The 26,371-nt window shown below is 44.5% G+C and overlaps 1 protein-coding gene and 1 long non-coding RNA gene across 3 annotated transcripts in view; one reads left to right on the top strand and one right to left on the bottom strand.

Moving 5' to 3' along the window:
• The window catches only part of PHLDB2 (pleckstrin homology like domain family B member 2), a 491,624-nt gene that overhangs the window by 47,306 nt on the left and 417,947 nt on the right, over window positions 1-26,371 (bottom strand). For both annotated transcript variants that reach the window (XM_086934418.1, XM_086934419.1), the window contains one exon: window positions 6,430-6,520. In XM_086934418.1, coding sequence (XP_086790544.1) covers window positions 6,430-6,520 — 91 coding nt within the window. The remainder of the gene's footprint in view (window positions 1-6,429; window positions 6,521-26,371) is intronic.
• Window positions 501-5,212, top strand: LOC147697747 (uncharacterized). The gene is made up of 3 exons (XR_015299301.1): window positions 501-3,070; window positions 3,210-3,830; window positions 3,959-5,212. It is a non-coding gene; the product is annotated as an uncharacterized LOC147697747 (long non-coding RNA).

The following is a 26,371-nucleotide window of genomic DNA, read 5'->3' as shown; positions in this document are numbered from 1 at the left end:
ACTGCTTTAGATGGATGCCTGGATAAATAATTCGCTGGATTATGTTCTTTTCCTGGTTTACGAATAATTTTTAAATCATAATCCATGAGTCTCATTCCCCATCTTTCAATCCTCGTGGCATTTTTGTTTTAGGATTTCCAAAAATAGAAACTAGTGCCTGATGATCAGTGATGACAAATGATTTTCCATAAACAAAATCATGAAAATGTTCACATGCCCAAACAACGACTAAACTTTCTTTCTCAGGTTACGAATATCTTTGTTCTATTTCAAATAAGCTTTTTCTGTCATGTGAGACTACATATCTTGGAGTTTCTCTTCCTGATTTATGTTGTACTAATATTTCACCTAAACCTACAGGACTGGCATCCACTATTAATTCTGTACATAGATGTGGGTCAAAATATTTTAAATTTGCAGCATTTGTTATTTCCAACTTTATTTTTTCAAATGCTTGTTCAAAGTCAATATTCCATTGAATTTGTTTTCCTTTCTTTGTTAATTCTCTTAGAGATGAACCAATGGTTGCAACATCTTTTATATATCTTGCGCAGTAACTTGCCATTCCAAGAAAAGACCTCAGTTCTGCTACATCTTTTGGTCTTTGCATTGCATTCAACGCTATTATTTTGATTGGATCTGGTCTCATCCCCTTTTCTGAAAATATTTGCCATTGTAAAATAGTAAGAAAAACACAGTAAATATGAATTAATAATATATTTTAATGGAGCTTGTAAATCAGCATCCACATGCATCTCAGTGCATCTATTGAATGTCCCCTGTGCATTCCTTCAGTCCTAACATTCCTTTTAGAACTAACATTATGATGTAATTTACACATCATTACAAGTACGGTCTTGAACAAGGATGTCATTTTATTTTTAGACTCCAAAGCCTTCCAAAGACTAAAGTGGCATGACCTCATTCACCAAAAACTGTAAAGAAATACATATACATAAGAATACCTTGATCAAATATAACCTGCGATCAACAAATACGCTGGCTGGGAAACTTAGGACAATACAGAGAAGGGCTAGAAAATAATGTTAACTGTCAACATCTCTAAGGAATAAATGATTGCGAATGTGGCAATTAGTGAATTTAGCATTCTCCCTCATTCTAGAAAGTGGCTTTGCAGTGTATTAAGTGGAGGGAGGCAATTGCCCTTATGCTTGACTCTGGATTTGAATGATCAGAAGCAGTCACACCTATCGCTGGTGGCAATGTACTTCTGATCAAAACATGGATGGTGGCTGCTGCTGATGTGTATTTCTGTACTTTAGTGTGGGACGCCTTCTACCATACAGAGGCCTCTTCCACAACCGAATCTTTGGTCACACTCCTGTAACTGTTTCAAGTACACCTGTGTTGACAGTGGAGGATCTTTTAGTAATCTGCTATTACTTGAAAGACTAAATGTAACTGTCCCTTGTTCTATCCATTCCTGCTTAAATATATGTTTCTTTGGCCTTTTCTGCAGGGTCATACCCAGACTTTTTGCCTTCACCCTCCTGTTTTTTAAACTCGTTTTTGTGGGCTTTTAGGACTCAGCACACTTTACCACTGCTAACAAAGTCCAAAAGTTATTGGGCTCTCTCTCTCCTTTAAGAATAGTTGTATTGGCTTACTACCCAAATGGCACATTTAATTTATATGCAAGACCCTAGTAAAGTGGTACTAAATGTGCCCAGGGTCTGTAAATTAAATACTAATAGTGGGCCTGCAGCACTGAAACCTCTAGAAGCTTTCTAGGCTTCAAAGTGGGCACCTGGTGTAAATATTGGAGCTTCACACCTAACACTTCAGTACACTTTTGGACCTGTCGACTCTGTCAGGAAGAAGGACTTCTGTGCTGCTGTAAGGACTGCCACTCTGCTAGACAGCTTCCCGGAAGGTCTGCTGCTCTACTATGCTGACCTGCTGACTTCTTGCCTGGGTGAGAAGGAATGGACCTGCACTTCTAAACCCTGGACCCCAGAGTGACTCCAAGGGCTAGTTTGCTGGCCTCTTGATCAGAGGCCTCAGGAAGGGAACAGGATTCCAACAACCTTTAATCCAGCACTTGGACCCTGCCATCTCAAGAGGTGCCACCACAGTACTGGACCCTTGGAAGTATGCCAGAAAGTGCTCTGCTAGCCCATCTGTGAATTCAGCAGAACCGACAAATCTCCTTCACAGCGCGGCACATCTCCTGCAGAATCAGTGTATTGCCTTTGTTGCTCTCTGGTGCATCACCCTCGGAACCAATGCATTGCCTCTATTGCGCAGATTTCCCTGAAGCCAAGACTTCACATCACCCACTGCAGCCCATCGGTCCTGCCACTGTGGAATGCATCTCCACGTAAGGACATTGCCTCTTCCAATGCAGCCCATCGGAATCGCCGCAGGGCAAGGCATCTCAACACAAGGACATTACATCACACTTTGCAGCTCCCGGAACCACACCTGCATGACGCATCCCCAACACGGGACTCTGCATCTCTTTTGGTGCTGTTTTCACTTAAATCTTTAAAATTGCATATCTCTGGTTCTACTGTTTGGATTTTTGTTATTTCAGTGTTGAGTTATTTATAAAAAACATACTATATTTTTCTATTTTGTTGTTGGAAATGTCCTTGTTTTGAAATTTCACTTTACTACTTTTTGAAGTGTTGCATAAAAACTTTACACGTTGCCTTTAAGTTAAAATTGACTGCTTTTGTGCCAAGCTACCAGATGGTTAAGCACAGGTTAATTTGGGGGTTGTTTGTGACTTCTCCCTGACAAGGATTATGGTTGCTGCTTTAGTAGCGTTTCACCTCCTCAGCCGGTAACCCAATGTCTTACAAAGCCCAACCATTGTTGAAAATGTGTTCCCTTCTGTTAAATGTCCACGATATGTATATAATAACCGGTGTTCCTATGTTTACATGAAAATTAATAAAATGTGTCCTGCTGCGTGGTCTTATACCTTCGTAAAAAACTAAATGAAGTATTCTGTGTATTGCTTTTTTTGCTGCGTTCCCTACTTCATCGATACAACATGTTTATAAGAAGAAATGCACTAATCCCAGCATCCCTTAACCCCTTCGTAGCTAATGACGAGCTGGGCTCGTCATGGCGCTTACCTGCCGTGCGCGGATGACAAGGCCAGCTCGTCACCAATAATGGTAATTTTGGTTCTTCAGCGCAGGACGGGAAAACGCCTAGCAGCCATGTGGTTAATGAAGTTTTCTCAGTGATAAATTCCAGCCTCCTTAATGATAACTGGGCAATATCTTCCATCTGTTTTTCTTTCCTCCTGTATTCTGTTTGATATCTGGTACCCACAACTTGCTAAGATAACAATGTGTTTCTTTCTGTTATAAGCAGAATCCACATCTGTTTAATTCGGAGCCTACAAGTCCCAATACTCTTACTGTTCCTCTATCTGGAACTCTTGAGAATTGGTAGGGACACTCTTCCACCTGCTGCAGGACAGTATACACCCCATTTAGTTTCACTTCCTTAGTCAGATTTTGCTGATCAATAAATAGTAATCAATTGTTCGTAGCCTTGCTCATTATTCTCAACATTTTTCTTAAGCCCTTTCAAATACTGTATAGAGTTTAGATATGTCTTTATCAGTGTATACTATATATATTATATACATTATTCATCACTGCTTGAGTAAAATGCACTTAATAAATGCACGAGTCAACTAATTTACAGAAGTCAAGCAATCTTCCTATACTCATACCCTGTGCCACCGATTTAAATAATTAGACCTTTAAATTACATTAGAATTGATTTCATTCTCTCGCTCGCTTGCTCTCTAAGCACACGCACACAACAGACAAATAGATAGGTAGGTAGGTAGATAGATAGATAGATAGATAGATAGATAGATAGATAGATAGATAGATAGATAGATAGATAGAGAGATAGATAGAGAGATAGATAGATAGATAGAGAGATAGATAGATAGATAGATAGATAGATAGATAGATAGATAGATAGATAGATAGATAGATAGATAGATAGATAGATAGATAGATAGATAGATAGATAGATAGATAGATAGATAGATAGATAGCTCCTGCTGCAACTGACGTGCTTCTGGTGTGTACTCTACTTGAAGGAGTTCCAGGCACATTTTGAGAACCTCTTCTGCAGACAGATTACTGTAAACCTTCTTTAATGCTCCCAAGAAGGGCTCTGTCATACATGCATCCATTTGGGTGGATTTTTGTTATAGCACCTAACAACCATGTCTGACAGGTTTCAAATACAGGACTTTTGTGCCAGAGCTCCTCTCCTGCTAGGGTGTGCTTTTATACCAGTGATTTTCTTCAGCCGAAGGTAGCTTTTCGTCCTTGGTGTTCTTGAGCCAGGATTGCACATTTGTGCAGAGTGATTTCAAACCCGAGCTACTCTGGTGCCAGGAGTGCTTATTTGTCAGGGCCGCTCTTCCTCTGGACACGCTCTTCTATCACTGCTATGCCTATAACACTGCTATTCATTGTGCCATGACTTCTCATATTGTTTTTGATATAGTGTTTCATATGCAAAGTTTCTGTTTCTAACCCCTCCAAATAGGAGGGTCTACTAATAGGTAATGGTGGTAATCAATGTATCTAACTTTGAAGGAACTCAACATAGTTAGGCTTGCCAGGATAAAAAGGCATGACTAAATATCCGCATTGAGTGCTTAACTCACTGAGCCATCTTTCCGGCTTGAAGTCCAACACACGTTGCTGACACTCGTGGCACCCAAACACATTCATCATATCTAGTGACGTCTATATAGGTTTCCTTTACACCTCATACTATGTTTAGTGAGGCATTGTGTGTTGTTTTTTGACCCAATGAGCATGTGGCAATCAATACCAGTACAAACAATACTCTAACATTTCTCTTTCTGTAATTTTTTCGGTCTATTCACTGTGACTATCTACAGAGCTCTCATGGTGCCCAGGTTCATGTGGGAGCAGCTTATCCAGTTGTTTTTTCTTCGCAATTTGGGACTTAACGTTCTGAATTTAAATGGGATGATCAGGACTACAAATCCCAGCATGCAAAGAAATTACCTGGTCAAGATGTGTGACTTGGGGAAGGGGAAGCTTGAGCTCTCTCTCCACCCGCTTTTCCGTGCCCTCCCCTTTCTCTCTCTCTCTCTGTCCATCCTGTCCTGTTCGTTTTTCTCCACCCTTATCTTTCTCTTGCCTGACCCTCTTCATCTTTCTCTTTTTTCATTCTCTCCTTCTCTATTTACTCTCAGGTGCAACCGCAGTCAGTGGTGTAAGCCGAGGCCCAGCCAGACATGACTATCTGTAAAGTGACATTGTTCTCTTTGGTCTGCAAGGAGGATGAACAGACCTGTAACCTCATGTTATCCATAACCGGTAACCATGTGTAAAATGTCTATCGGCAGCACTGTCGTTATATAGATTCACTGTACGACTCACACAGTAAAGAAGCTTATCATGTGCAGAAGGAATAGAAGGGAGACAACGTTGTCATTTTATTCTATTAACCCCTTCGATGCTGATGACGAGCTCAGCTCGTCATCCGCCACGGGGGCGTGTGCGGATGACAAGCTGAGCTCGTCATGTAACGCGGCTTTTGTAAAAAAAGCTGCGCAGCGCAAAAATGACCGCAGCAGCGATGCGGTTAAAGGGGCCATCTGTGGAATAATGTAGCAATATCTACCAAAACCCCGCCTGAAGTCATCACACAAAGCAACCTTTTAGAATGCCTATTTTTGGTGATTGTTAGAGATGCGCAAATGGGTAAAGAAAACCACTGTTTTAACTCTACCCTGGGTGGCCTCTTTAAGATAGACTATATAGTGAAAGCAGGGTACCTTAATACTAACCTCTGATTAAAGTGAGGGGGATGGTTATGGGACTTCATTACACACCAGGGGGCCCATTTGTGAATGGTGAGAGGAGGTGCAGGGTCAAGTGAAGGAAGACAATTTGAACACTAAGGAAATATGTCTATTTGAAATTGCAAACCAATGGGTATTTTTTTTAACAAATTCCTCAGGGCAATTTTACTGTTGAAACATTATTCAGCAACAATGTTATCTTTGATGGGAATACCCAAACCCTCTAGGGAAGGTAAGTAATACTTAGTAAGTAGACCCTTAATTTCTGGATTAATACCTGAGTGCCCCTCCAGAAATGCCTGTTTTTTGTCTAAATTCTATTAAAATGTTGTTGTAAAATTCCCCCATTAGCTCTACTTAAAAAAATAATAATCAGAAAACATTATTCTGAGTAATTTACCTTCACAAGCACCTTTTGAATAATCGGGCTTACTTATTTGCTAATATCAATTCAAGATGTGCAAAGTGTGGGTGGGGGGGTACTTATTTTTTCTGGCTACTCCCCTGGACTGATGAAATGATCACAACTCCTTATTTCACATTAACATCTAGAAAAAGATGACAACTGAATATGTTACCCTTGATTCAAGTAATCGAGTCTTTTCAGCCTGCGCCTCTTTCAAAAGCCTCTCCATCTCTTCGATTCTTGCAACATTTGAAGTGCTGGCGCTAAAAACGGAAATATCAAAAATTCTTGTGAACAAATAATCCAAATGGTTTCTTGCATTCCCCACTTTTTGCTTGTATATGTACTTTACAATGTAGTTAATTTTCCATGAATCAGAATATGTGCAACAGACAAAGTATGATGTGTCACAGAAATATGTAGGTAGCAAGATATATCCTTACTACAGCATTAAGCTGACAACAAACTATTGACTTTTGATTAATGTTGTTTTAAAATTATTAGTGACATCTATGGCAGGAAAGATTGTAGTTAGGTGTAAAAAAACACCTACAAATGTTATGACCGAGCAAAGGCATTGCATAAGATTTTCCCCCATAGCTGGAATTAGACCTAAATGTATACAGAGACCCTTGTTGCATATTTTTTAAATTCACCGTATTTTATTTGGCTCTAAATTTCTGTCTTTTTCTTTTTCCACATTTTCCGAGCCTCCTTTTTCCTTTTTCTGTGACTACCCAATGTAGGAAGCTGGCTTTTTAAATGATATATCAAAATAAGATATATTGAGTAAAGAGTCAAGCGGTTCCCTTATGAGTGGACAGGGGGCTTGCTAATGCAGTCCCAAGGTGCTCTATCAAGGGGTGGTGTGGTTGGGAATCCTTAGGCTTAACACAGAGTGGAAGACATCTGCAAATATGCACAATAGTTAATAATATCATGTGGGAAGTGGACATAACCCAACCCCAGAATTCTTAAGCATGCCAACACAAAGGTAGCTACTTCTGAAAAGTAGTGTCCACCTCATTTTAGCCCACCTTACGGGTGGTACTAACCTAGGGGTGGCACACCTACCTGACTAGCTAATTTTCCCACTTGTCCAGGTGCCAAAGGAGCACTGGACAAGGGGGTAATTTTCCTCTCCTGTGAGGGGGAGCCATATTTGCATCTCAAAGCCAGCAGCTCTTTGTAGCCTTGCCAGCCTAGGAAGGCTAATCAGCAGGCCATCCTGTGGGAGGCATTGTGGCACCCTCTTCCCTGAAAGGCATTGTTTCTGATCTCCTTAAAGCAAAGGCCCTCATTTTGGGGGGGGGGAGGAGGTGCGGGACGTGGGGGGGGGGGGCAGGGGCAGAAACTGTCTTAGTGGCAGGCTAGCAGAGACCATTAAGCTGACACACCATAGTCTGGTAGGTTTCAGGGGGCACATCTAAGGTGTATGTATTACCAAAATCCATACAGGAATCAGTGTGGACTTATTAATATGACCGGTTTGATACCAAACATCCTTATTTATTTATTTTATTTATTTTATGTTCTTGTATAGCGCAAGAATCGACCCCTTACGAGGTATCTCCGCGCTTTGCTCGCAAGATGGAGTAGCTGCTATAGAACAGAGAATGAGGTTGTAAACTGATGTTTGGAAATTTTTATTCTTCCTGGAATAGGACGGTTTTTAGTTTCTTCCTGAAAGAGGAGTGATTATGGGTTTGTCTGAGGTCAGTTGGAAGATTATTCCAGAGCTTGGGCCCTACCAGAGAGAATGCTCTGCCCCCTTGTCTGGTTTTTTTGACAAGAGGGGTTTTAAGTAGCAATTGGTTGCTTGACCGTAAGGCTCTGTCAGGTTTATAGAAAGGTAGCTTTTGGGACAGGTAGTCAGGGCCTTTCCCGAACAAGCACTTGTGGACAATGCAACAGATCTTGAACTTGGTGCGTTGTCTTATTGGCAGCCAATGCAGTTCACGCAGCAGGGGTTTGGAAGGGGTTCTGGGGGGGGCATTCAGGACCAATCTTGCTGCTGTGTTTTGGACTACTTGGAGGCGATTAATAGCACTCTCATTAGCTTGAATAAGGAGTCCGTTGCAGTAGTCAATTTTGCTGATCACCATAGTCTGCACTAGGGTCTTTCTATAGTTGTCAGAAAGGTAGGGGAAGACTCTTCTTAACAGACCGATGGTGTGAAAGCATGCCCCAGCGACTGCATTCACATGTTCCTTCATGGTAAGGTCCCGATCCAGCTTCACCCCCAGATTTTTTACTGTTAGTTTAGGGGTGGGTACTGGTCCCAAGTCAAGGGGCCACCAGTCGGGGGACCACAGTAAGGACGCTTTTCCAAAAAGCATTAGCTCCGTTTTTCCAACGTTGCATTGGAGGCGGTTGGCAGCCATCCAATTGGAGATGGCCCTCATTCCTTCTGCAAAGTTGTCCCTAACGTTGGAGTTGAAGGAATGGAAAGGATAAAGAAGCTGGGTGTCGTCAGCGTAAGACACCGGGGTGAATCCATATTTTCTCACAATCTCAGCGAGGGGGGCCACGTACACATTAAACAATGTGGGGCTTAGGCATGAGCCCTGTGGCACCCCCTTCGTGAGCATCCTGGAAGAGGAGCGATATGATCCCAGGCTGACAGATTGTGAGCGCCCGGACAGGAAACTCTCCAGCCAGGAGAGGGCTTGACCTCCTATGCCCACTCCCTGTAGACGGCTCATGAGGATCTTATGGGACACAGTATCAAATGCGGCCGACAGGTCTAACAGCACCAGAATCATTGAGCCTCCTCTATCCTGTGACATCTTGATGTTATCGGTCACGGTGAGGAGAGCAGATTCGGTGCTGTAGTTGGGCCTGAACCCAGATTGGGAGTGGTCCAGGCCCCCTGTCGCCTCAATGAACCTGGACAAGTGGATGTTAACATGCTTTTCGGCCAGTTTACTCAGGAGGGGCAACAAAGAGATGGGACGGAGGTTAGAGAGTTCTGTCCATGGGGAGGTGGCATTTTTACGAATAGGATTCACCACTGCCTCTTTCCATTGCTGGGGGAGTTTACCTTCTGTATAGGAGAGGTTCAAAACTCTTTGGATAGAGGGACAGAGGTCAGTGCATCTTATCTTCAGTGAAGCCGTCATGTAGCTGTAGAACTCATTTTCACCAGTGTCCAGCACATGTTCTAAAATGGCTTCCCTGTTCATTTTTAGGGTGAGGCCTGCGCCACTTCGTCAGAAGTGGGCGGAGTTTCGAGCCGTATTGTTAAAGAAAAAAAAAAAAGTATCTCCTAGGGCTTTGGCGAGACACATTCCACACATTCCTTAGTGTGTTATGTCATCTCGCCAGTGATTCGTCTTCGCTGTGGTGTCTTTTTAATAGCCTTGAAGTGATAGGCTAAATGTCGTTTTGGTCGGCCATGTTTGGCATTTTTCGTTCGTGTGCGCGCAAAGAAGTACATTAATTATAATTAGGAGCTGTCAGGGTGCCTCCGTAAGTGAATCCAGATGGCCGGGCGCGTTCACCATTCAGCAGCGCTCAGCACGGGCAAGATTACCAAAATGAAACTCTTTGCAGGGCGCGTGGAATTGACATTCCTTTCAGAGATAAATCAGAGCGCTTTCGTTGGGAGGGGCAGTTCAGCGGTGCAGGGGAGTCTTGCAGCCCCCACGCTGGCGGTAGCCACTGCTAAAGAAAACTTCTCTGGTTCTTCACCAGCCTTTTCCCAATAAAGAGCAGTTCTGTCCGATAGCTTTGTTTCGCACTCCAAGTACTAAATGTGTTTCCCCATTACTGTCCCCATTAATGTGTGTTTTGTCGCTCGTTTGTTTAGCACTTAATACCATTAGACCGTTTCGAAGCACTAGATCTGCCAAGAGAGATGGACGAGCGAAACACTCATTTGTGAAAAAGTGATATATGCGCTCTGTTACCCAGTCTGCGAGGCGCTCTGATGCCAGTCAGGGCCTTGTCCGCTCTATTGAAAACACACAAATACATGAGTCACTTGGATGCCTGTGGGCGCGCGTACCCTGCACACATCAACATTGCATCCACACATCGCAGACCAGCGGTCACCTCGCCTGACCCCAGCATGCGTGCTCCCAGGGGCCGGGTGCCAAGGCGCTTTCCCTCGAGACATTCGAAATTGCAGATAGACCAGCGCTGCACAGGGAGACACATTCCAGACACGACAAAGCGCTAAGAGGCCACGGCAGCGGTAGATGTTTTCTCTATACATACCCCACTAACGTATTGTGGCACAGAGTTCTATAGATTGAGTGGAAATACAGCCCCCCCTTCCCCTCAGTTTTCCGTAACTGCCTGAGTCAGTTGTATTCTTGTTCGACAGAGTTTATAACGTAGCAGTGCAAGTATTTTTTCCGTTATAAACCTTTATACAAAGTTGAAATAACTCCCTTCTGTCCCCAATTATTAAATACAATCACCTGACCTTGTGGACTAGACGTTGTATAGTGGTAAAGTACACGTTTTCTTTGGGGCTAGTGAGAAAATTCCAAGATAAAGCAGTAGGCGCAGGCGCGCCGCCTGGGCTACAGGGGACGAGGTTGAATCTGGCAGGGAATAATCAGCATCTCATCTTTACAGAATCGGTAAAATGAGAACCAAAGAGTTAGGTAAGATCAACACTTGTTATTCAGGCGCTGAGAGAAAATGCCTTGCGTGTATTGTGCAATGTGTACGTAGAGCTGTTGAAACGATGCTGCCTATAGTAACTAACATATTTTATAGGAATAGTGTTTTTAATTTTTTGCTGAGAGTGTCAGGTTTCCCAAATACACGTTCGCTGATGTATTCATCCAATCGCATCCATTTTCATTTTCTGGCCAGGGGAACAGATTCTTAAGAAAGTGGTGGATTTGTTCTGGCCCAGTGAAGTTTCTCTTCGGTGGATCTCGAGTGTCTCACTCTCCTCTGGAATGTTTTACCCACACTAGCTGACGTAGTGTTCATACGTGTGCAGTTCTTTGATCAGGCTGCCTCGCTGTGCCCAGTAGTATGCACACGTGTGGCGCTGTGCAAACAAACACGTTCCAGCGCACGAGACGCCGTCTTGGTTCAGAAACCTCCCCCCTCAGATCAATAGTTACTAGACTGGGCCTGGATGACCCTCAGCGCCTCGTACAACTCACAAATCAACACTCTAGTGGCACCTTGGGAATGGGGACACACTTGGTACATGTCGGCGGGCTCGGGCCCTCTGAGAACGGAGTTCACTTCCTGCTCCTCTCCAAGGGGCACCTTGCGCCGAGGAGGTCACAGCCCCGGTCTTTCCCCCTCTAAATCTTTTTAATGGGAAACGTTTGGTGGTAATAACAGCCCTTCTATACATTAAGGGCATTGATGCAGTTTAACTGTAAAGATCACCTTCACTGTGTGGGCAATCATTTACATCCCCCTTTTTTATCAATATTTAACGACAGCTTTAAGATTGATTTGTGGAGCATCGGGCCACTTGGGCGAGGTGAAGGGGGGGCGGGGGGAGGGGGGGGGGGTAGCGGTTACCTTCCCACCCCTAAGCTTCTGAAAAAACATTGGTTAGTGGTCTGTTGACGATTTTATGGACAGTGGTCTGTGTAAAGGAGGCGCGCTATCTCTTTATTAATTGAATGTAACAAGTGTATGTTTTTATCTTCTTTTTTGATCATATATATATATATATATTTATAATACGAGAGTCTGTGTTCTCACTAGTTTGTCTCATATTTTTTTTATGGCAAAACTTTATTCTCTCCCTGTGTTCAACAACAGACACTCCCCGTTTGCATGTATACTGTTTTTATTTGTAAATTGTATTTATATAGCACTTACTACCCCTGACGAGGCCTTAAAGCGCTTTCCAACAAGTACCACGCTACTCCAAAACCCAATGTTAGATACAAATAGGTAGATTAGTAATATGTGATTCCCTTGCCCCTGTAGGATTGGTTGTGGTAAGTGTTTCGAGTGTGTGCTCCTGGGACCGCGTGGTCAGGAGCACATTGAGAGTTGAGAGTGCAGTTTGAGAGTTGAGAGTGCAGTTTGAGAGTTGAGAGTGCAGTTTGAGAGTTGAGAGTGCAGTTTCAGAGTTGAGAGTGCAGTTTCAGAGTGCAGCACGAGAGTTGTGAGTGCAGTTTGAGAGTTGAGAGTGCAGTTTGAGAGTGCAGTTTGAGAGTGCAGATTGAGAGTGCAGATTGAGAGTGCAGTTTGAGAGTGCAGTTTGAGAGTGCAGTTTGAGAGTGCAGTTTGAGAGTGCAGATTGAGAGTGCAGATTGAGAGTGCAGATTGAGAGTGCAGATTGAGAGTGCAGATTGGGAGTGCAGTTTGAGAGTGCAGTTTGAGAGTGCAGTTTGAGAGTGCAGATTGAGAGTGCAGATTGAGAGTGCAGATTGAGAGTGCAGATTGAGAGTGCAGTTTGAGAGTGCAGATTGAGAGTGCAGTTTGAGAGTGCAGTTTGAGAGTGCAGTTTGAGAGAGTGCAGATTGAGAGTGCAGTTTGAGAGTGCAGTTTGAGAGTGCAGTTTGAGAGTGCAGTTTGAGAGTGCAGTTTGAGAGTGCAGTTTGAGAGTGCAGTTTGAGAGTTGAGAGTGCAGTATGAGAGTTGAGAGTGCAGTTTGAGAGTGCAGTTTGAGAGTGCAGTTTGAGAGTGCAGTTTGAGAGTGCAGAGTGCAGATTGCAGTTTGAGAGTGCAGTTTGAGAGTGCAGAGTGCAGTTTGAGAGTGGAGAGTGCAGATTGAGAGTGCAGTTTGAGAGTGCAGTTTGAGAGTGCAGATTGAGAGTGCAGTTTGAGAGTGCAGATTGAGAGTGCAGTTTGAGAGTGCAGTTTGAGAGTGCAGTTTGAGAGTGCAGTTTGAGAGTGCAGATTGAGAGTGCAGATTGAGAGTGCAGTTTGAGAGTGCAGTTTGAGAGTGCAGTTTGAGAGTGCAGTTTGAGAGTTGAGAGTGCAGTATGAGAGTTGAGAGTGCAGATTGAGAGTGCAGTTTGAGAGTGCAGAATGAGAGTGCAGAGTGCAGATTGCAGTTTCAGAGTGCAGCACGAGAGTTGTGAGTGCAGTTTGAGAGTTGAGAGTGCAGTTTGAGAGTGCAGTTTGAGAGTGCAGATTGAGAGTGCAGATTGAGAGTGCAGATTGAGAGTGCAGTTTGAGAGTGCAGTTTGAGAGTGCAGATTGAGAGTGCAGATTGGGAGTGCAGTTTGAGAGTGCAGTTTGAGAGTGCAGTTTGAGAGTGCAGATTGAGAGTGCAGATTGAGAGTGCAGATTGAGAGTGCAGATTGAGAGTGCAGATTGAGAGTGCAGTTTGAGAGTGCAGATTGAGAGTGCAGTTTGAGAGTGCAGTTTGAGAGTGCAGTTTGAGAGTGCAGTTTGAGAGTGCAGTTTGAGAGTGCAGTTTGAGAGTTGAGAGTGCAGTATGAGAGTTGAGAGTGCAGTTTGAGAGTGCAGTTTGAGAGTGCAGTTTGAGAGTGCAGTTTGAGAGTGCAGAGTGCAGATTGCAGTTTGAGAGTGCAGTTTGAGAGTGCAGAGTGCAGTTTGAGAGTGGAGAGTGCAGATTGAGAGTGCAGTTTGAGAGTGCAGTTTGAGAGTGCAGATTGAGAGTGCAGTTTGAGAGTGCAGATTGAGAGTGCAGTTTGAGAGTGCAGTTTGAGAGTGCAGTTTGAGAGTGCAGATTGAGAGTGCAGATTGAGAGTGCAGATTGAGAGTGCAGTTTGAGAGTGCAGTTTGAGAGTGCAGTTTGAGAGTTGAGAGTGCAGTATGAGAGTTGAGAGTGCAGATTGAGAGTGCAGTTTGAGAGTGCAGAATGAGAGTGCAGAGTGCAGATTGCAGTTTGAGAGTGCAGTTTGAGAGTGCAGAGTGCAGTTTGAGAGTGGAGAGTGCAGTTTGAGAGTGCAGATTGAGAGTGCAGATTGAGAGTGCAGTTTGAGAGTGCAGAGTGGCAGTGAGTGCAGACTGAGTGCAGAGTGACAGTGAGTGCAGACTGAGTGCAGAGTGACAGTGAGTGCAGACTGAGTGCAGAGTGACAGTGAGTGCAGACTGAGTGCAGAGTGACAGTGAGTGCAGAGTGACAGTGAGTGCAGAGTGACAGTGAGTGCAGAGTGACAGTGAGTGCAGAGTGACCGTGAGTGCAGAGTGACAGTGAGTGCAGAGTGACAGTGAGTGCAGAGTGACTGTGAGTGCAGAGTGACAGTGAGTGCAGAGTGACAGTGAGTGCAGAGTGACAGTGATTGCAGAGTGACAGTAGAGTGAGTGCAGAGTGAGTGCAGAGTGAGTGCAGAGTGAGTGCAGAGTGAGTGCAGAGTGGCAGTGCGTGCAGAGTGGCAGTGCGTGCAGAGTGGCAGTGCGTGCAGAGTGGCAGTGAGTGCAGAGTGACTGCAGAGACAGTGTGTCAGGGTGCACATTGTGTGAGTGTGCAGAATGAGTGTGCAGGGTAAACAGTGTGTGACTATGCAGGGTGACATTGGGAGTGTGCGGGTGAGCAGTGTGTGAATGTGTAGGGGCAGTGTGTGAGTGTGCAGAAAACACCACACACACATACACCACACACACATAACGCACACACAAACCACACACCTCAGTCTCTCAACACCACACACTTGTCACCACTCAACACAACACACTCACCACCACACTCACTCCCCAGGCTCACCCCCACAGACTCACCACCACACACTCACCAGCACATAGAAAACAACACACACAACAACACACCCCCAGCCGTCAATGAATGCTTTCACCATGCCCAAACACCAACAACCATCATCCATCTGTGCACGCTTTTACCAAGCACACACACACCAGCCGTCAGTGCACCCTTCCACCAGGCACACACACCTTCAGCCGGCAGTGCACTTTTCCACCAAGCAATCGCAGTATGGTACACTTTACTTTTAAACATATTCATATAAAGCACAGCATGCCACCATTGGTAAAATTACAATTCAACCAACATACATCCACTACACACCACATGCACACACTCCATAACACATGGCAAAAAGACATTGGCATTTACAATGCCATTAGCTCAAACTCAAATAAATCCGAGCCCGATTGCATTTCTAATGCTTGTTACTGGCAGTAATGGAACTGCCCAGTACAGGGGCATATCTGCTTATGTAGGTACGCCCTCACATGTAGTATTAAGCACCTGCCTTTGAGTTTGAAGGTCTGCTCTAGTAGTGACCTACAAATACCGTGCAGTGCAGTGTTAGGAGACATGGCACACAGGGATGTGGTTCATGTCTTGTTTTCAGCTTTTATCTACACAAAAACACACAGCCTGAGGAGGCAGTCTTGAATGTGTTTGGTGAGGAGTCCCTTAGGGTGGTACAATTCGTGCTGCAGTCCTTGTGGGATGCTCTTTAGTACACCTGGCCCTAGGTACCAGGGGGACCGTTTACTAGGGGCTTACTTACAGGGGATGCTAAAGGTTTTGCAAATTGGGGAAACAATTGTACAGTTTGGGGAACAGAACACTGGTACTGGGGACCTGGTTAGCAGAAATCCAGTGCACTTCAGTCCAAATTGCATCAAATACCAGGCAAAAGTGGGGGGTGCTGAAAAAAAACCTAGTTTCCAACACAAGCCCACAGGCCAGGAGACTCAGCCAAACCTGGAAGAGTCTTCCTAGTTTGTCATGAGAGGAAGAGCAAGGAAACAGGCTGGATTGTTTCAGGGCCTAGTTTGCCGTACATCTGTCTAGGTTATTCCCTCTGGGGAGCTGACCAACCTCAACACTGTTAGGACCCAATTCAAAATCCCCTTTGTCTACTTCTTTAGAATCCTCGCCTACTCTTTTTGTTTTGGGATCAGAGGTGTCCATCTCTGCTAACTCTATTTTAGCCAGGGCAACCCCCAGCTTAACCAAAGAGGTTACCCACAACTTGAGTAGCCCCACCATGACCAACAGGGTCAGGGGGCCTAGCTTGCTATTTGACATAGGGTCAGCCCACCATGCCAAGGACAGTGCAGCCTCGAAGGCTAACACGCAGCAGAGGCCACTGGCAGCTGGCAGTGCCTAGAACCACATATTTAGCTCTACACTGATAGGTGAAGGTGCTAACTTATAGGCTTCTTTGGGTTCAGGTTGTCTGTCTGCTCTTTTAGATGGGGTGTACTACATCCTTTAGCAAACACCCTTCTTCCACTCTCTTTTCTGTTAGCCACCATCTCATGCTTAAAAGTTGCCTGAAATGTCTGGACTTCTTGTGGCCCTGGTGAGACTGCACCAGGGCCACTTAGGGAGTTCCCCCTTACTGGAGCAGGATCTCATTGGCTCACTAGAACATTGGCTTTAAGTTGCCCACCTTTCCTACACTTTTTTTGTTGTTGTTGGTTTCTGGGGCCTACTTGCACTAGCTGCAGGTTCAGTGCCTCCAAAATAATCTTTAGTTGAGGATTAAAACTGGACCAGTACCTCGATTTGGCTCAGACCAACTTTTGGGTGGCCATTTCTAAGGAGACAGTCATGGTGGAGGTCTATACTGACTATCACCCTTCTACAACTAAGGTGCATATCTATTTCTAGGGGTACTAAAGGTACAGGCCTAACAGTGACCTCCCCTGAGATAGCCCCTACTCTTCTAATCTCTCCTGCTACATACTGGTTTGAGTGTACCAACCTGTCATGTACAACAGTGTGACAGGTATCTCTCAGGGCAGTGGCTGGGATTCCATTCACCAGTAGGTGATTGGCTATGTCTACTCCCCTATGGAATCTCCAACTAACCTTTTGGGCCCATTTTCCACTTAAAGGCTAGGAGGACCTCCTCATTTGAGGAATCATCTTCAAAGGCTACACTAGCAACCTCTGGAGATACACTAGTGGGTTTGTTTTTAGGACAGGAAAGGTCATTGGCTAGGTGTCCTGTCCGTTTACAGTTGAGGCACCAAGCATTCTTTGGGTCCTGGTTCTTACCCTAGTACCCATTTTTGTTTTGTGAGGTGTCTCAGGCCTACACTACTGTGCAAGTTTTTGGGGGCCTACAGAGGACTCCTTTTCTTTGTCTTCTCAGTGGTCCATATTTTTCTCCTGGGGGAGGGGGGCATAGCAACCACATTCTTTTGGTCACCCCCTCCATGACTAATTTTGAACACTCTTGTTTTTACCCAATGATCAGCCTTCTTCCCCAAATCTTGGGGACAGACTGCCCCTGGGTTCACCAGTACTGATGCAACTTTTCACAAACACCCCAGATCCACCAGTACTGATGCAACTGTTTCACAAACGCAATTAGTCAACAGATGCTGTTTAATAAATAAATTATAAAGCCCATTATTATTATGCACATTGCTACCTTTCTACCAGCCACCTAGTGCCTTCACTGAAAAGTCTACCAAATCTACCCAGGTCTGACTTTATGTTTTTCGTGTCTCCCTCAACCGGATCCTGTATTCTTCAGTGGTGAGTCCAAAGCCCTCAACCAGGACTCAGCATCTGCCTCATCAAGTGTCTGGAGCTATGCCTACACTTTCCTGAGGACAGCTCCCATAGCAGAGAGCCCCAATACTTATTCAGCTGTCTCATTTTACAGGCCCTTTCAAAGGCTGTAAACCATTTGGTAATATCATCACCCTCTGAGTATTTGGGGACATTCTCTTTGGGGATTTAGGGTCAAAAGCATCATCCTTCTCTCTATATATGATTTTGCAGCCACCAGAGATGGGTCCTAGACCTATCTCACCTATTTCCTTTTCTATAGCCAGGAGTTTAGCCTCTAATGACTTTTGACTAGTTTCTGAAGATCTGCATCCTCAGTGTCAATCTCTTCTGGGGCACTACTAGTAGAGCTCCCAGTGGCATTGCTTTCTGTGGGATTGCTGCTGTAATCATCATCAACTTCATCTATCTCAGCATCCTCTGTCCCCTCTCCCAGAGGGATTTTTCCTCATCCATGGTCCTAGCATTTTCTGCAAGCAGTTTTGCAGATGTGCCTTCGTGGGTCTAGTCCCCATGGTGAGGTTCCATGCTTTGCAGAGGGTTTTAGGTCTATCCATCTTAAGGTTCTTACCGGGCCCCAGGTTGAGCTCCTGGGAAGAACCTGCTACATCAGTCATGGTTATGACGTAGTTGGGACCTTCCTAGACACTTAGAAAAAATGCTAAGTACTTCCTAAAGGCCTACCTTACTTCAATACGTTTTAAGTTCTAAACAGGTTTGCAGAGGGACTTCACCAAGGCCCCAACAGCTAGTTTAAAACAATTTAAGAAAAATTGGCAAAAAATTATTTTAACTAGAGACAATTTTGCATTCCTTAGTGGAATCACTTATTATCCAAGCCGTACTGCAGATGCCAGGTTTTATATCCCACCGCTGCACCACCAATGTAGGAAATTTGCACTTTACATGTTATATCAAAATGAGATATATCACGTAAAGAGTACAAGGGTCCCCTTATTAGTGGACAGGGGGCTTGCTAAATCAATCAATTTCAATTTCAAAGCTTTATTCGACATTTGTCATAAAAGCATTCTCCTAACCCTAATACAATAAATACTACAGATAAAAATATTTTCTAAAACACATATTAAACATTGACAGTCGAATACTATACATGTTAAAATACAAAAATGTTCGCAATTCATAAAAGTTATTCATTTTAAAATGACAATTCATATATCGGAATGGTAGAATAGTAGTAAACATATTTCATTTTGTTGCATTTAACATTAGTGAACAAGTACGGATTGCCCATGCCCATGCAAGGAATTTTGCAACAGCAACCACAAACGGTGTGGAACAATCGGATTCTAGTATCCTAAGGGCTACCGATTGACTACGGGTGCCCATATTTAGGCACACTGGCTTTAGCCATTTGCGCCTAGGGCTAGTATACAGTGGGCAGCAGAACAACAAATGGGAAATGTGCTCTATTTGATCCTTACAATAATAACAATGTTCATCCCACAATGGAGACAAGTGTTTCTTAAAAGCATTCACTGGTAATGTACCTATACGAAATTGGAAGTATAGTTTCCTATCATGCGGTCGTTCAATTACGTCCCAAAATGGTTCGCATGACGGATACATTTTTATATCCAAAAAACGAATTGACAGTTTTGATTGGGATCCATTACAAAACATTGTTAGATACACCATCTCCCAATATAGTTCTTTCAGCTTTGTTTTCGAAGGAAAGCTAGCCACATCATTAATACCCCATAAATGTTCCAATTTCAACTTTGCAAGAAGTCCCCGTAGTTCTTTTAGCCAAGGAATACAATGAAATCGATCGAACTTAACAACATCTGTCAGGGCTGCAGCATAATGATTTAATTCTGGGGTCACCATCAGACGTCTCCAGTATAAAAGAGGGCGTAGCCTAGCTATGTCCTCAATATTTTTCCGGCCAAGATCCAATTTTAGGGGAATTATGGGTGTGCTTTGGGGGACCATTACAAGCCCTCGCAAAAATCTGTTCTCTGCACGTCCCAGCTCTCCCAAGTTTGAAAACCCCCATAGTTCGGATCCATATAAACAAGCGCCCAATACTTTCATATTGTAAATTTCAAGTGCACAATTTACCGGCTTAGTTAGCGAGGCACGATGTTTTGAGGCAACTGCGCCTGCAAGCTGACTGAACTTCAATACTGTCGTATTAATATGCGATTTCCACTTCATGTTTTCTTGTAGGATGATGCCTAAATAGGAAAAAGCGTCCACTTTTTCCAAAGGGGTGCCTTTGTATTTTATAACACCTTTGAAGGTGGACTGATGGTTTAGACACATGAATTTTGTTTTGGTGGTATTCAATTCAAGGCCCTTGTCATCACAAAATTCACCAAAGGGATCAACCACTTTTTGGAGACCGCTCGGGGTGCGTGAAAGTAAAAGCGTGTCGTCCGCAAACATCAGGACGGGTACGTGGGAGCCTGCTATGGTTGGTGCGTCACTTGGGGATTTCTGTAGGTGTTCAACAATACCATTTATGTAAATTGAGAATAGCGTAGGTGCTAGGACACACCCTTGTCTCACCCCACGTTCTACTGGAAAGGGATCTGTTACTTCTCCTTGCTTGCCCCACCTGATTTTAGCAAAATTGTTTTCGTGGAGACGAACTAGAAGAGTAAGGAATTCTTGGCTTAGTCCTGCGTCAGCCAGTGTCTGCCACAGTTTTTCTCTGGGGACCAGGTCGAAAGCTGCTTTTAAGTCCACAAAGACGGCATACAATGTACCCTTCTTTAGTGTGACGTTTCTCCAATAGATGGTTAAGAAATAGAGAACTTGGTCTACACTACTAGTTAAGGGGCGAAACCCTGCCTGATAGGGTGACAGTATGTTCTTTTCGTCAATCCATTGTTGCAGTTTGTTCCGGACTAAGCGCCCCACCAGTTTTTGGGCTGTGTCAATAAGACTCCCTCCCCCTCCAGTATTTAACAATGGAATGGAGGAAGCGCAGCGGACGAGCGCAGCGGGAGCGCCGACTTCGCGCCGAAGTCGCGCTTAAGTCAAGCCCGTCTGCGCCCGTCCGCGGCCGACTGGGTCCTGGGCCCCGTCGTAACTCCCATTTTTACTCTTATTCCTTGGATGACCTTATGAGCCTCAAATCATCCGGTCCCATTCCTGCCCGTGCCGTAAAAGCGGCTCGGGCTTGTGACATCTTGGCTCCTTCGGAGTCTTTGGAATTGGCTTGCTCCCTTGACCCTCCCCCCCTTGCCCCCCAGATATCCTCGACCCTATCGATTTATTACCTCAATACCCGCTCCCTTATTCGTCATCAGCTGGAGCTCTTTCAATTACTGCACCAGAGTTCAATTGATGTTCTTTTGTTAACCGAAACCTGGATCAATGATGATTCTACCCCCGACATTTTGGCAGCTATCCCTACGGGATATTACATCATACACGCCAACCGCCCTGCGGGGAAGATGGGTGGTGGGGTAGCGGCAATCATCCGCTCCGAGTATATTTTTTCCGAGATCACGGTCATCCCTATTCCTAAAATAGACTACTTGGCAATAAAATTTATCTCCCCTAAATCGTCCTTTATTTGTGTGTTAGTTTATAGGCCCCCCACCCTATGCCTTTGTTCCCCCAACTTTTCAGCGATGCCATCGCTCCGCTTGTCATTAACCACGCCAATATCTTGGTTATCGGTGATTTTAATTATTGGCCATCCGATGCCCATGAAAGCAACACATCAGTTGAATTCACTGAACTTTTGAAAACCATGAATCTTTCTCAACACATCAATACCCCCACTCATCGGATGGGTCATATCCTTGACCAAGTCTGTACCTCAAACTTAGACATCTCCCTTCCTGCAGTTGCTCCTTGTTCCTGGTCAGACCATTATTCCATTTCTTTTCATCTACCCCTTCACACTGTGTGTCTTCCACCTCGCATCAAAAACCTTTCGGCACGCAATTGGAAAAGGGCCAATCTGCTTGACTTCCACGAATCACTGGTTTCTACTGCGCCGGAGTCGCAAACTTCACTTGAGAACCAGGCTGATAATTTAACCGACTGGCTGCGTCAGGCCAGCGATAAAGTCGCCCCTTTCAAGAAAACAAAAACCAAGCGCCCCCATGATGCCCAATGTTGGTTTTCTGACCAACTTAAAGCAGCCAAACTCGCGCTTCGGCAATCGGAGCGCCGCTGGCGGCGCTATTATGATCCTCAGCTCAAGCTCGCATACATGGAGACTCTAAAAGCCTATAAATTATCTATCCTAGCAGCCAAGACGGCATTTTTCTCTCAAAAAATTTTGAAGTCCAAGAATAAATCGAAGGATATCTTCTCAATTGTGAATGAGCTTTCCTGCCCAGACAGAGTCACCCCTCAACCTTTACCCACCCAAATACTCTGTGATTCGCTCAATGCCTATTTTTCAGAAAAAATAATAACAATTAAAAACAACATACCAACTCCGGCTTCTCCCATTCCACCTCCTCTTCCCCCCACCAACGTTAGTACTTTGTCGGAGTTTCCACCCATATCACACCAAGAGTTTGTCTCTCTTCTCCATAAAGTCAGCTCTGGTGCCCCCAGCGACTGCTGTCCTCCGCAGGTCTTAAAAGAAGCTTTTCTAGCATGCCCAGGTCCCCCATTAGCACTATTAAATAACTCTCTTGCTACTGGGGAGGTTCCATCTTCTTTCAAGCAAGCTGCAGTCCTACCTATCCTAAAAAAACCAAATGCTGACCCTGCTTTACTCAGTAATTACAGACCCATCTCCCTCCTCCCTTATTTAGGAAAGATCTTGGAGACTTATGTCACCCGCTGCTTGAGCTCGTTTGTAGAGAAATCCTCTTTCTTAGATCCTCAACAAGCAGGATTTAGACCCCTCCACTCCACCGAGGCGGTCATAGTCGCGGTCATGGACACCCTCAGGAAAGGGGCAGATAACAACATCTCTCAAGCCCTTGTCCTATTGGATCTTTCAGCGGCATTTGACACGGTCGATCATACTATTTTGATCGACCGTGTCCATAACGCTGGCATACAGGGAGTGGCCCTTGACTGGCTCAGATCTTTCCTTCATCAACGTAGTCAATCTGTTCATCTTTCCACCTTTTTTGCCTCTTACACTTCCCTTCCCTGTGGCGTACCCCAGGGCTCTGCACTGTCTCCTCTCCTATTTAATTTGTATCTCCAACCACTGTTAGCCTCCCTTCGAAATGCCCCAGTCACAATTTTTAATTATGCTGACGATCTTCAGTTAATTTTCCCCATCACTTCTCATCCGTCTTCCCGTTTAGATTTTCAGTCCACTATGCTGTCCATTGCGGAGTGGATGTATCATAGTCATTTAAAGTTAAATCCAACAAAAACAGAGCTCGTCCTGGTAGGAGGACCCTCGCATCCATGGAATACCTCCTTCTGGCCCACTTCTCTGGGGCTAGCACCCACACCGGTGAGCTCTGTCAAAAGCCTAGGGGTAATCATCTCCGATGATCTGTCCATGAAACCGCATATTAACGCGGTGACATCCGCCTGTTTTTTTCATCTTAGGCGAATTCGTAAGATTAGTAGGTTCCTTACGAAAGAAGCATTAATCCAAGTGGTCATCGCGCTTATAACTTCCAGGCTTGATTATGCCAACATTCTGTACGCGGGAATCCCCGCCTGTCACCTTCACCGACTTCAGCTGGTGCAGAATCAGGCTGCCCGGCTGATTTTTTGTCAGCCCAGATATGAACATGTCACCCCCCTTCTCCGCACTCTGCACTGGCTTCCTGTCTTGAAGCGCTGCATTTTCAAACTGGCATGCACTACATTTAAGGCACTCTCGAACGCAGCCCCGTTGTTCATATCCTCAACTTTGTCTCGTCACATCCCCTCTCGAGCTCTTCGCTCTGCGTCCCTCAATCTCTTGGATGTCCCCCGTTTCAAAAGAAAAAAACATGGTGGTCTGAGTTTCTCGGTCCTGGCTCCATCGACCTGGAACTCCCTACCGCCTTCTCTTCGTCTCTGCCCTAAATATGATGTGTTTCGAAAATCTTTAAAAACCCTGCTTTTCCAAGCTGTTTTCGACTAACTCCCTTTCCTAGGTCTCCGTTCATTTGTTTTTGAGCGCCAAGAAACCTATGGTGATAGTGCGCGGTACAAATAATTTTAATAGAATAATAGAATAATAGAATAGATGGGTCTGTAGTTTTTAGCCAGAGTTTTGTCGCCTTTTTTAAATATGGGGATAATTTCAGCTCCCTTCCATGAAGCAGGAACTTCCCCTCCCATCGCCACAGCATTAGCCAACATTTTAAAGTAACTGCACCAGGAGTTCCTGTCTGATAGAAATATATCAGCTGGGATGCCGTCCATACCCGGCGCTTTTCCTCCCGCTACACAATCCAATACTTTACTAACATCCTTTCATTAAATATTGGATTTTTAAAAAAGACAGGTGGCGGGGGTTGGTCAGAATTGTAGGCTGGATTTCGAGCATACTGTGGTTGGAAAAACTCTATCCATTTATCTTTAGCAACATGATTCTGAGGCTGGGCAGCTATCCCTCCCTTCTCCCATTTTACTGAGGCCCAAAATCGCTTTGAGTGCTTGGCGACGCAGGCCTCCTTCAATTCATACCAGCATTCCTCATCCCAACGTTTCCTGGCCTGTTTTTGGGTCTGTCTATAGTGGTTTCTAGCCCTCCTAACTGCTATGGCATTGCCTGTTCTCAATTCCGTACTTAAGTTGAGTCGTGCTAACCTGCAGCTCTTATCATACCATCCTTGTCTATATTGATCTTTTTTTATTTTACTGGGAGCTACTGTTTTAATAAAGAAGCTTTGGATTTTACAAAAGAGGTTTTCATGGGCCTCCATTATGTAGTCTTTGAAGTTAGACTTCCCACAGTGGGACTTGATGTTATTTACTTCATCAACTACTAGTTTTTTAAGAACCTCTAATTTGGATACGTCTTCTATTAGCATTCTCCACTTCAAATGGCGATGATTATTTGAACATACAACATCTTGCGTCACCATTTCATTTTTATTGGAGTGCTCCATAGTTTCTTGATAGGAGTAAAGGGATAGGCATAAGGGGTTGTGATCGCTTTCTAATCTCTCTTTCACAATCATATCTACCATTTTACTCCAAGCCCTTACATCCAGTAATAGGTAGTCAATTCTGCTAGCTGCACGGCCATTATCAAATGTATTTTTCCCTATTAGATCAGATGGTGAGCGCCCATTTGCCGCTCTCAACCCTCTTGCTAGACAGAGGCTCTTTAGCTGGATTGCCACTGTGCTCCATTTCTTAATAACAGGCACCTCCAGTTGGGGTATTCCCCACTTAGCATCCTCCTCCTCTGCCAAGATCCTGTCCTCTTCGCCCAAGGGTTCAAAGGTGGCATTAAAATCCCCACCCACTATTACGTGAGATGATGGTGGTAACATTTCAATGTTCTGGTCTAAAGTTGTTATAACCTCTGAGGATTTGCCACCACCCACTCCCCTGGCATAAACATTAAACAGGACAAGTTGTTGGCCATTTTCCCAACTGATATTAAGTGCCATAATGTCATTAGATGGTATAGATCTTTGTTTTATAGAACAGTTTAGTGTCTGGCGTATCCAAATTAGCAAGCCTCCGGAAGGGCGTCCCAAACGATTTCTAATTGCGGGCATATAAAAGTTCAAATACCCCTGTCGAAAGGTTGGGATCAGTGACCAGGTTTCTTGCAACATAATAATGTCATATTGATCAATGAAATCAACCCATTCCGGTGTATTTATCTTGTTTGCTAAGCCAGCTATGTTCCAGGAGACAAAGGACAGTAGTGATGTCTCTTGTAGTTGTAATATCTGGACCTTCTCAACTTCATTTACAAATGCTTCACATTCTACAATTACTATTTCTCCATCCGTCAATTTTGTTTTACTCTCTTTCTCCTCTCTAACTCTATTTAAGCCCTCTATGTCCTTCTTATTCGTGTTTTCTGCCCTTCCGTTCTTTTGAATCAGCTGTCTTTTAGGAGAGGCTGATTTATAACTTGTGAGTCAGTCGCATTCGTTCAAGTCGGATAGAGCAGAGTAACGATTTTCTAAATTTAGCCCCCAGTCACAAGTGGGGCCATCCCTAGCCCTTCTGTTTCCCACTACTGTCCACTTGGTTCTTAATATACTTGGTTTTGCTACAAGTCCTCTTCAGCGCCGTGACCTCAATAATTAATGAGGCTGCTCCCATGCAGCTAAAAAGAGTCTCCGCTAAAATCTCCAACCCATGGTACGACGGGAGTCTCAATGAAGATAGACGAGCGATGAGATTGGCAGAGCGCACCTGGAGGTCAGCTCCCTCTGCACTACACCTGAAAACCCTGAAGAAAAAGAGAAACGCCTACTTCAGGAAAATAAAGCGCTCAAAAGCAACTTCAGCCTCCAGCTCGACCAAGCAAAAAATCGCCCTAGAAAACTCTTTGAGTTAATCAGAACACAAGCCAAGGAACAGCCCCAACCTCTCAGTACCTTGCACGAAGCACCCTCCTGTGAAGACTTCGCCACCTTCTTTACCCAAAAAACTGACAACATAAAGAATGATCTCCGCGCTGATGCAATACTCCACAACACACTCAACTGCATAACACCCACCGAACCTAAAAACAATGCAACATGGTCAACCTTTGAAACCTACTCCGAAGAAGAAATAGGCAAACTGCTCAACACCTTGAAACCTTCCAATCACCTCACGGATCCCCTCC

This window comes from Lissotriton vulgaris, chromosome 8 (genome assembly GCF_964263255.1).
Source record: "Lissotriton vulgaris chromosome 8, aLisVul1.2, whole genome shotgun sequence".
NCBI lineage: Eukaryota > Metazoa > Chordata > Amphibia > Caudata > Salamandridae > Lissotriton > Lissotriton vulgaris.
The sequence above is the reverse complement of the archived record's forward strand: the minus strand, read 5'-3'. Positions and strand labels throughout refer to the sequence as shown.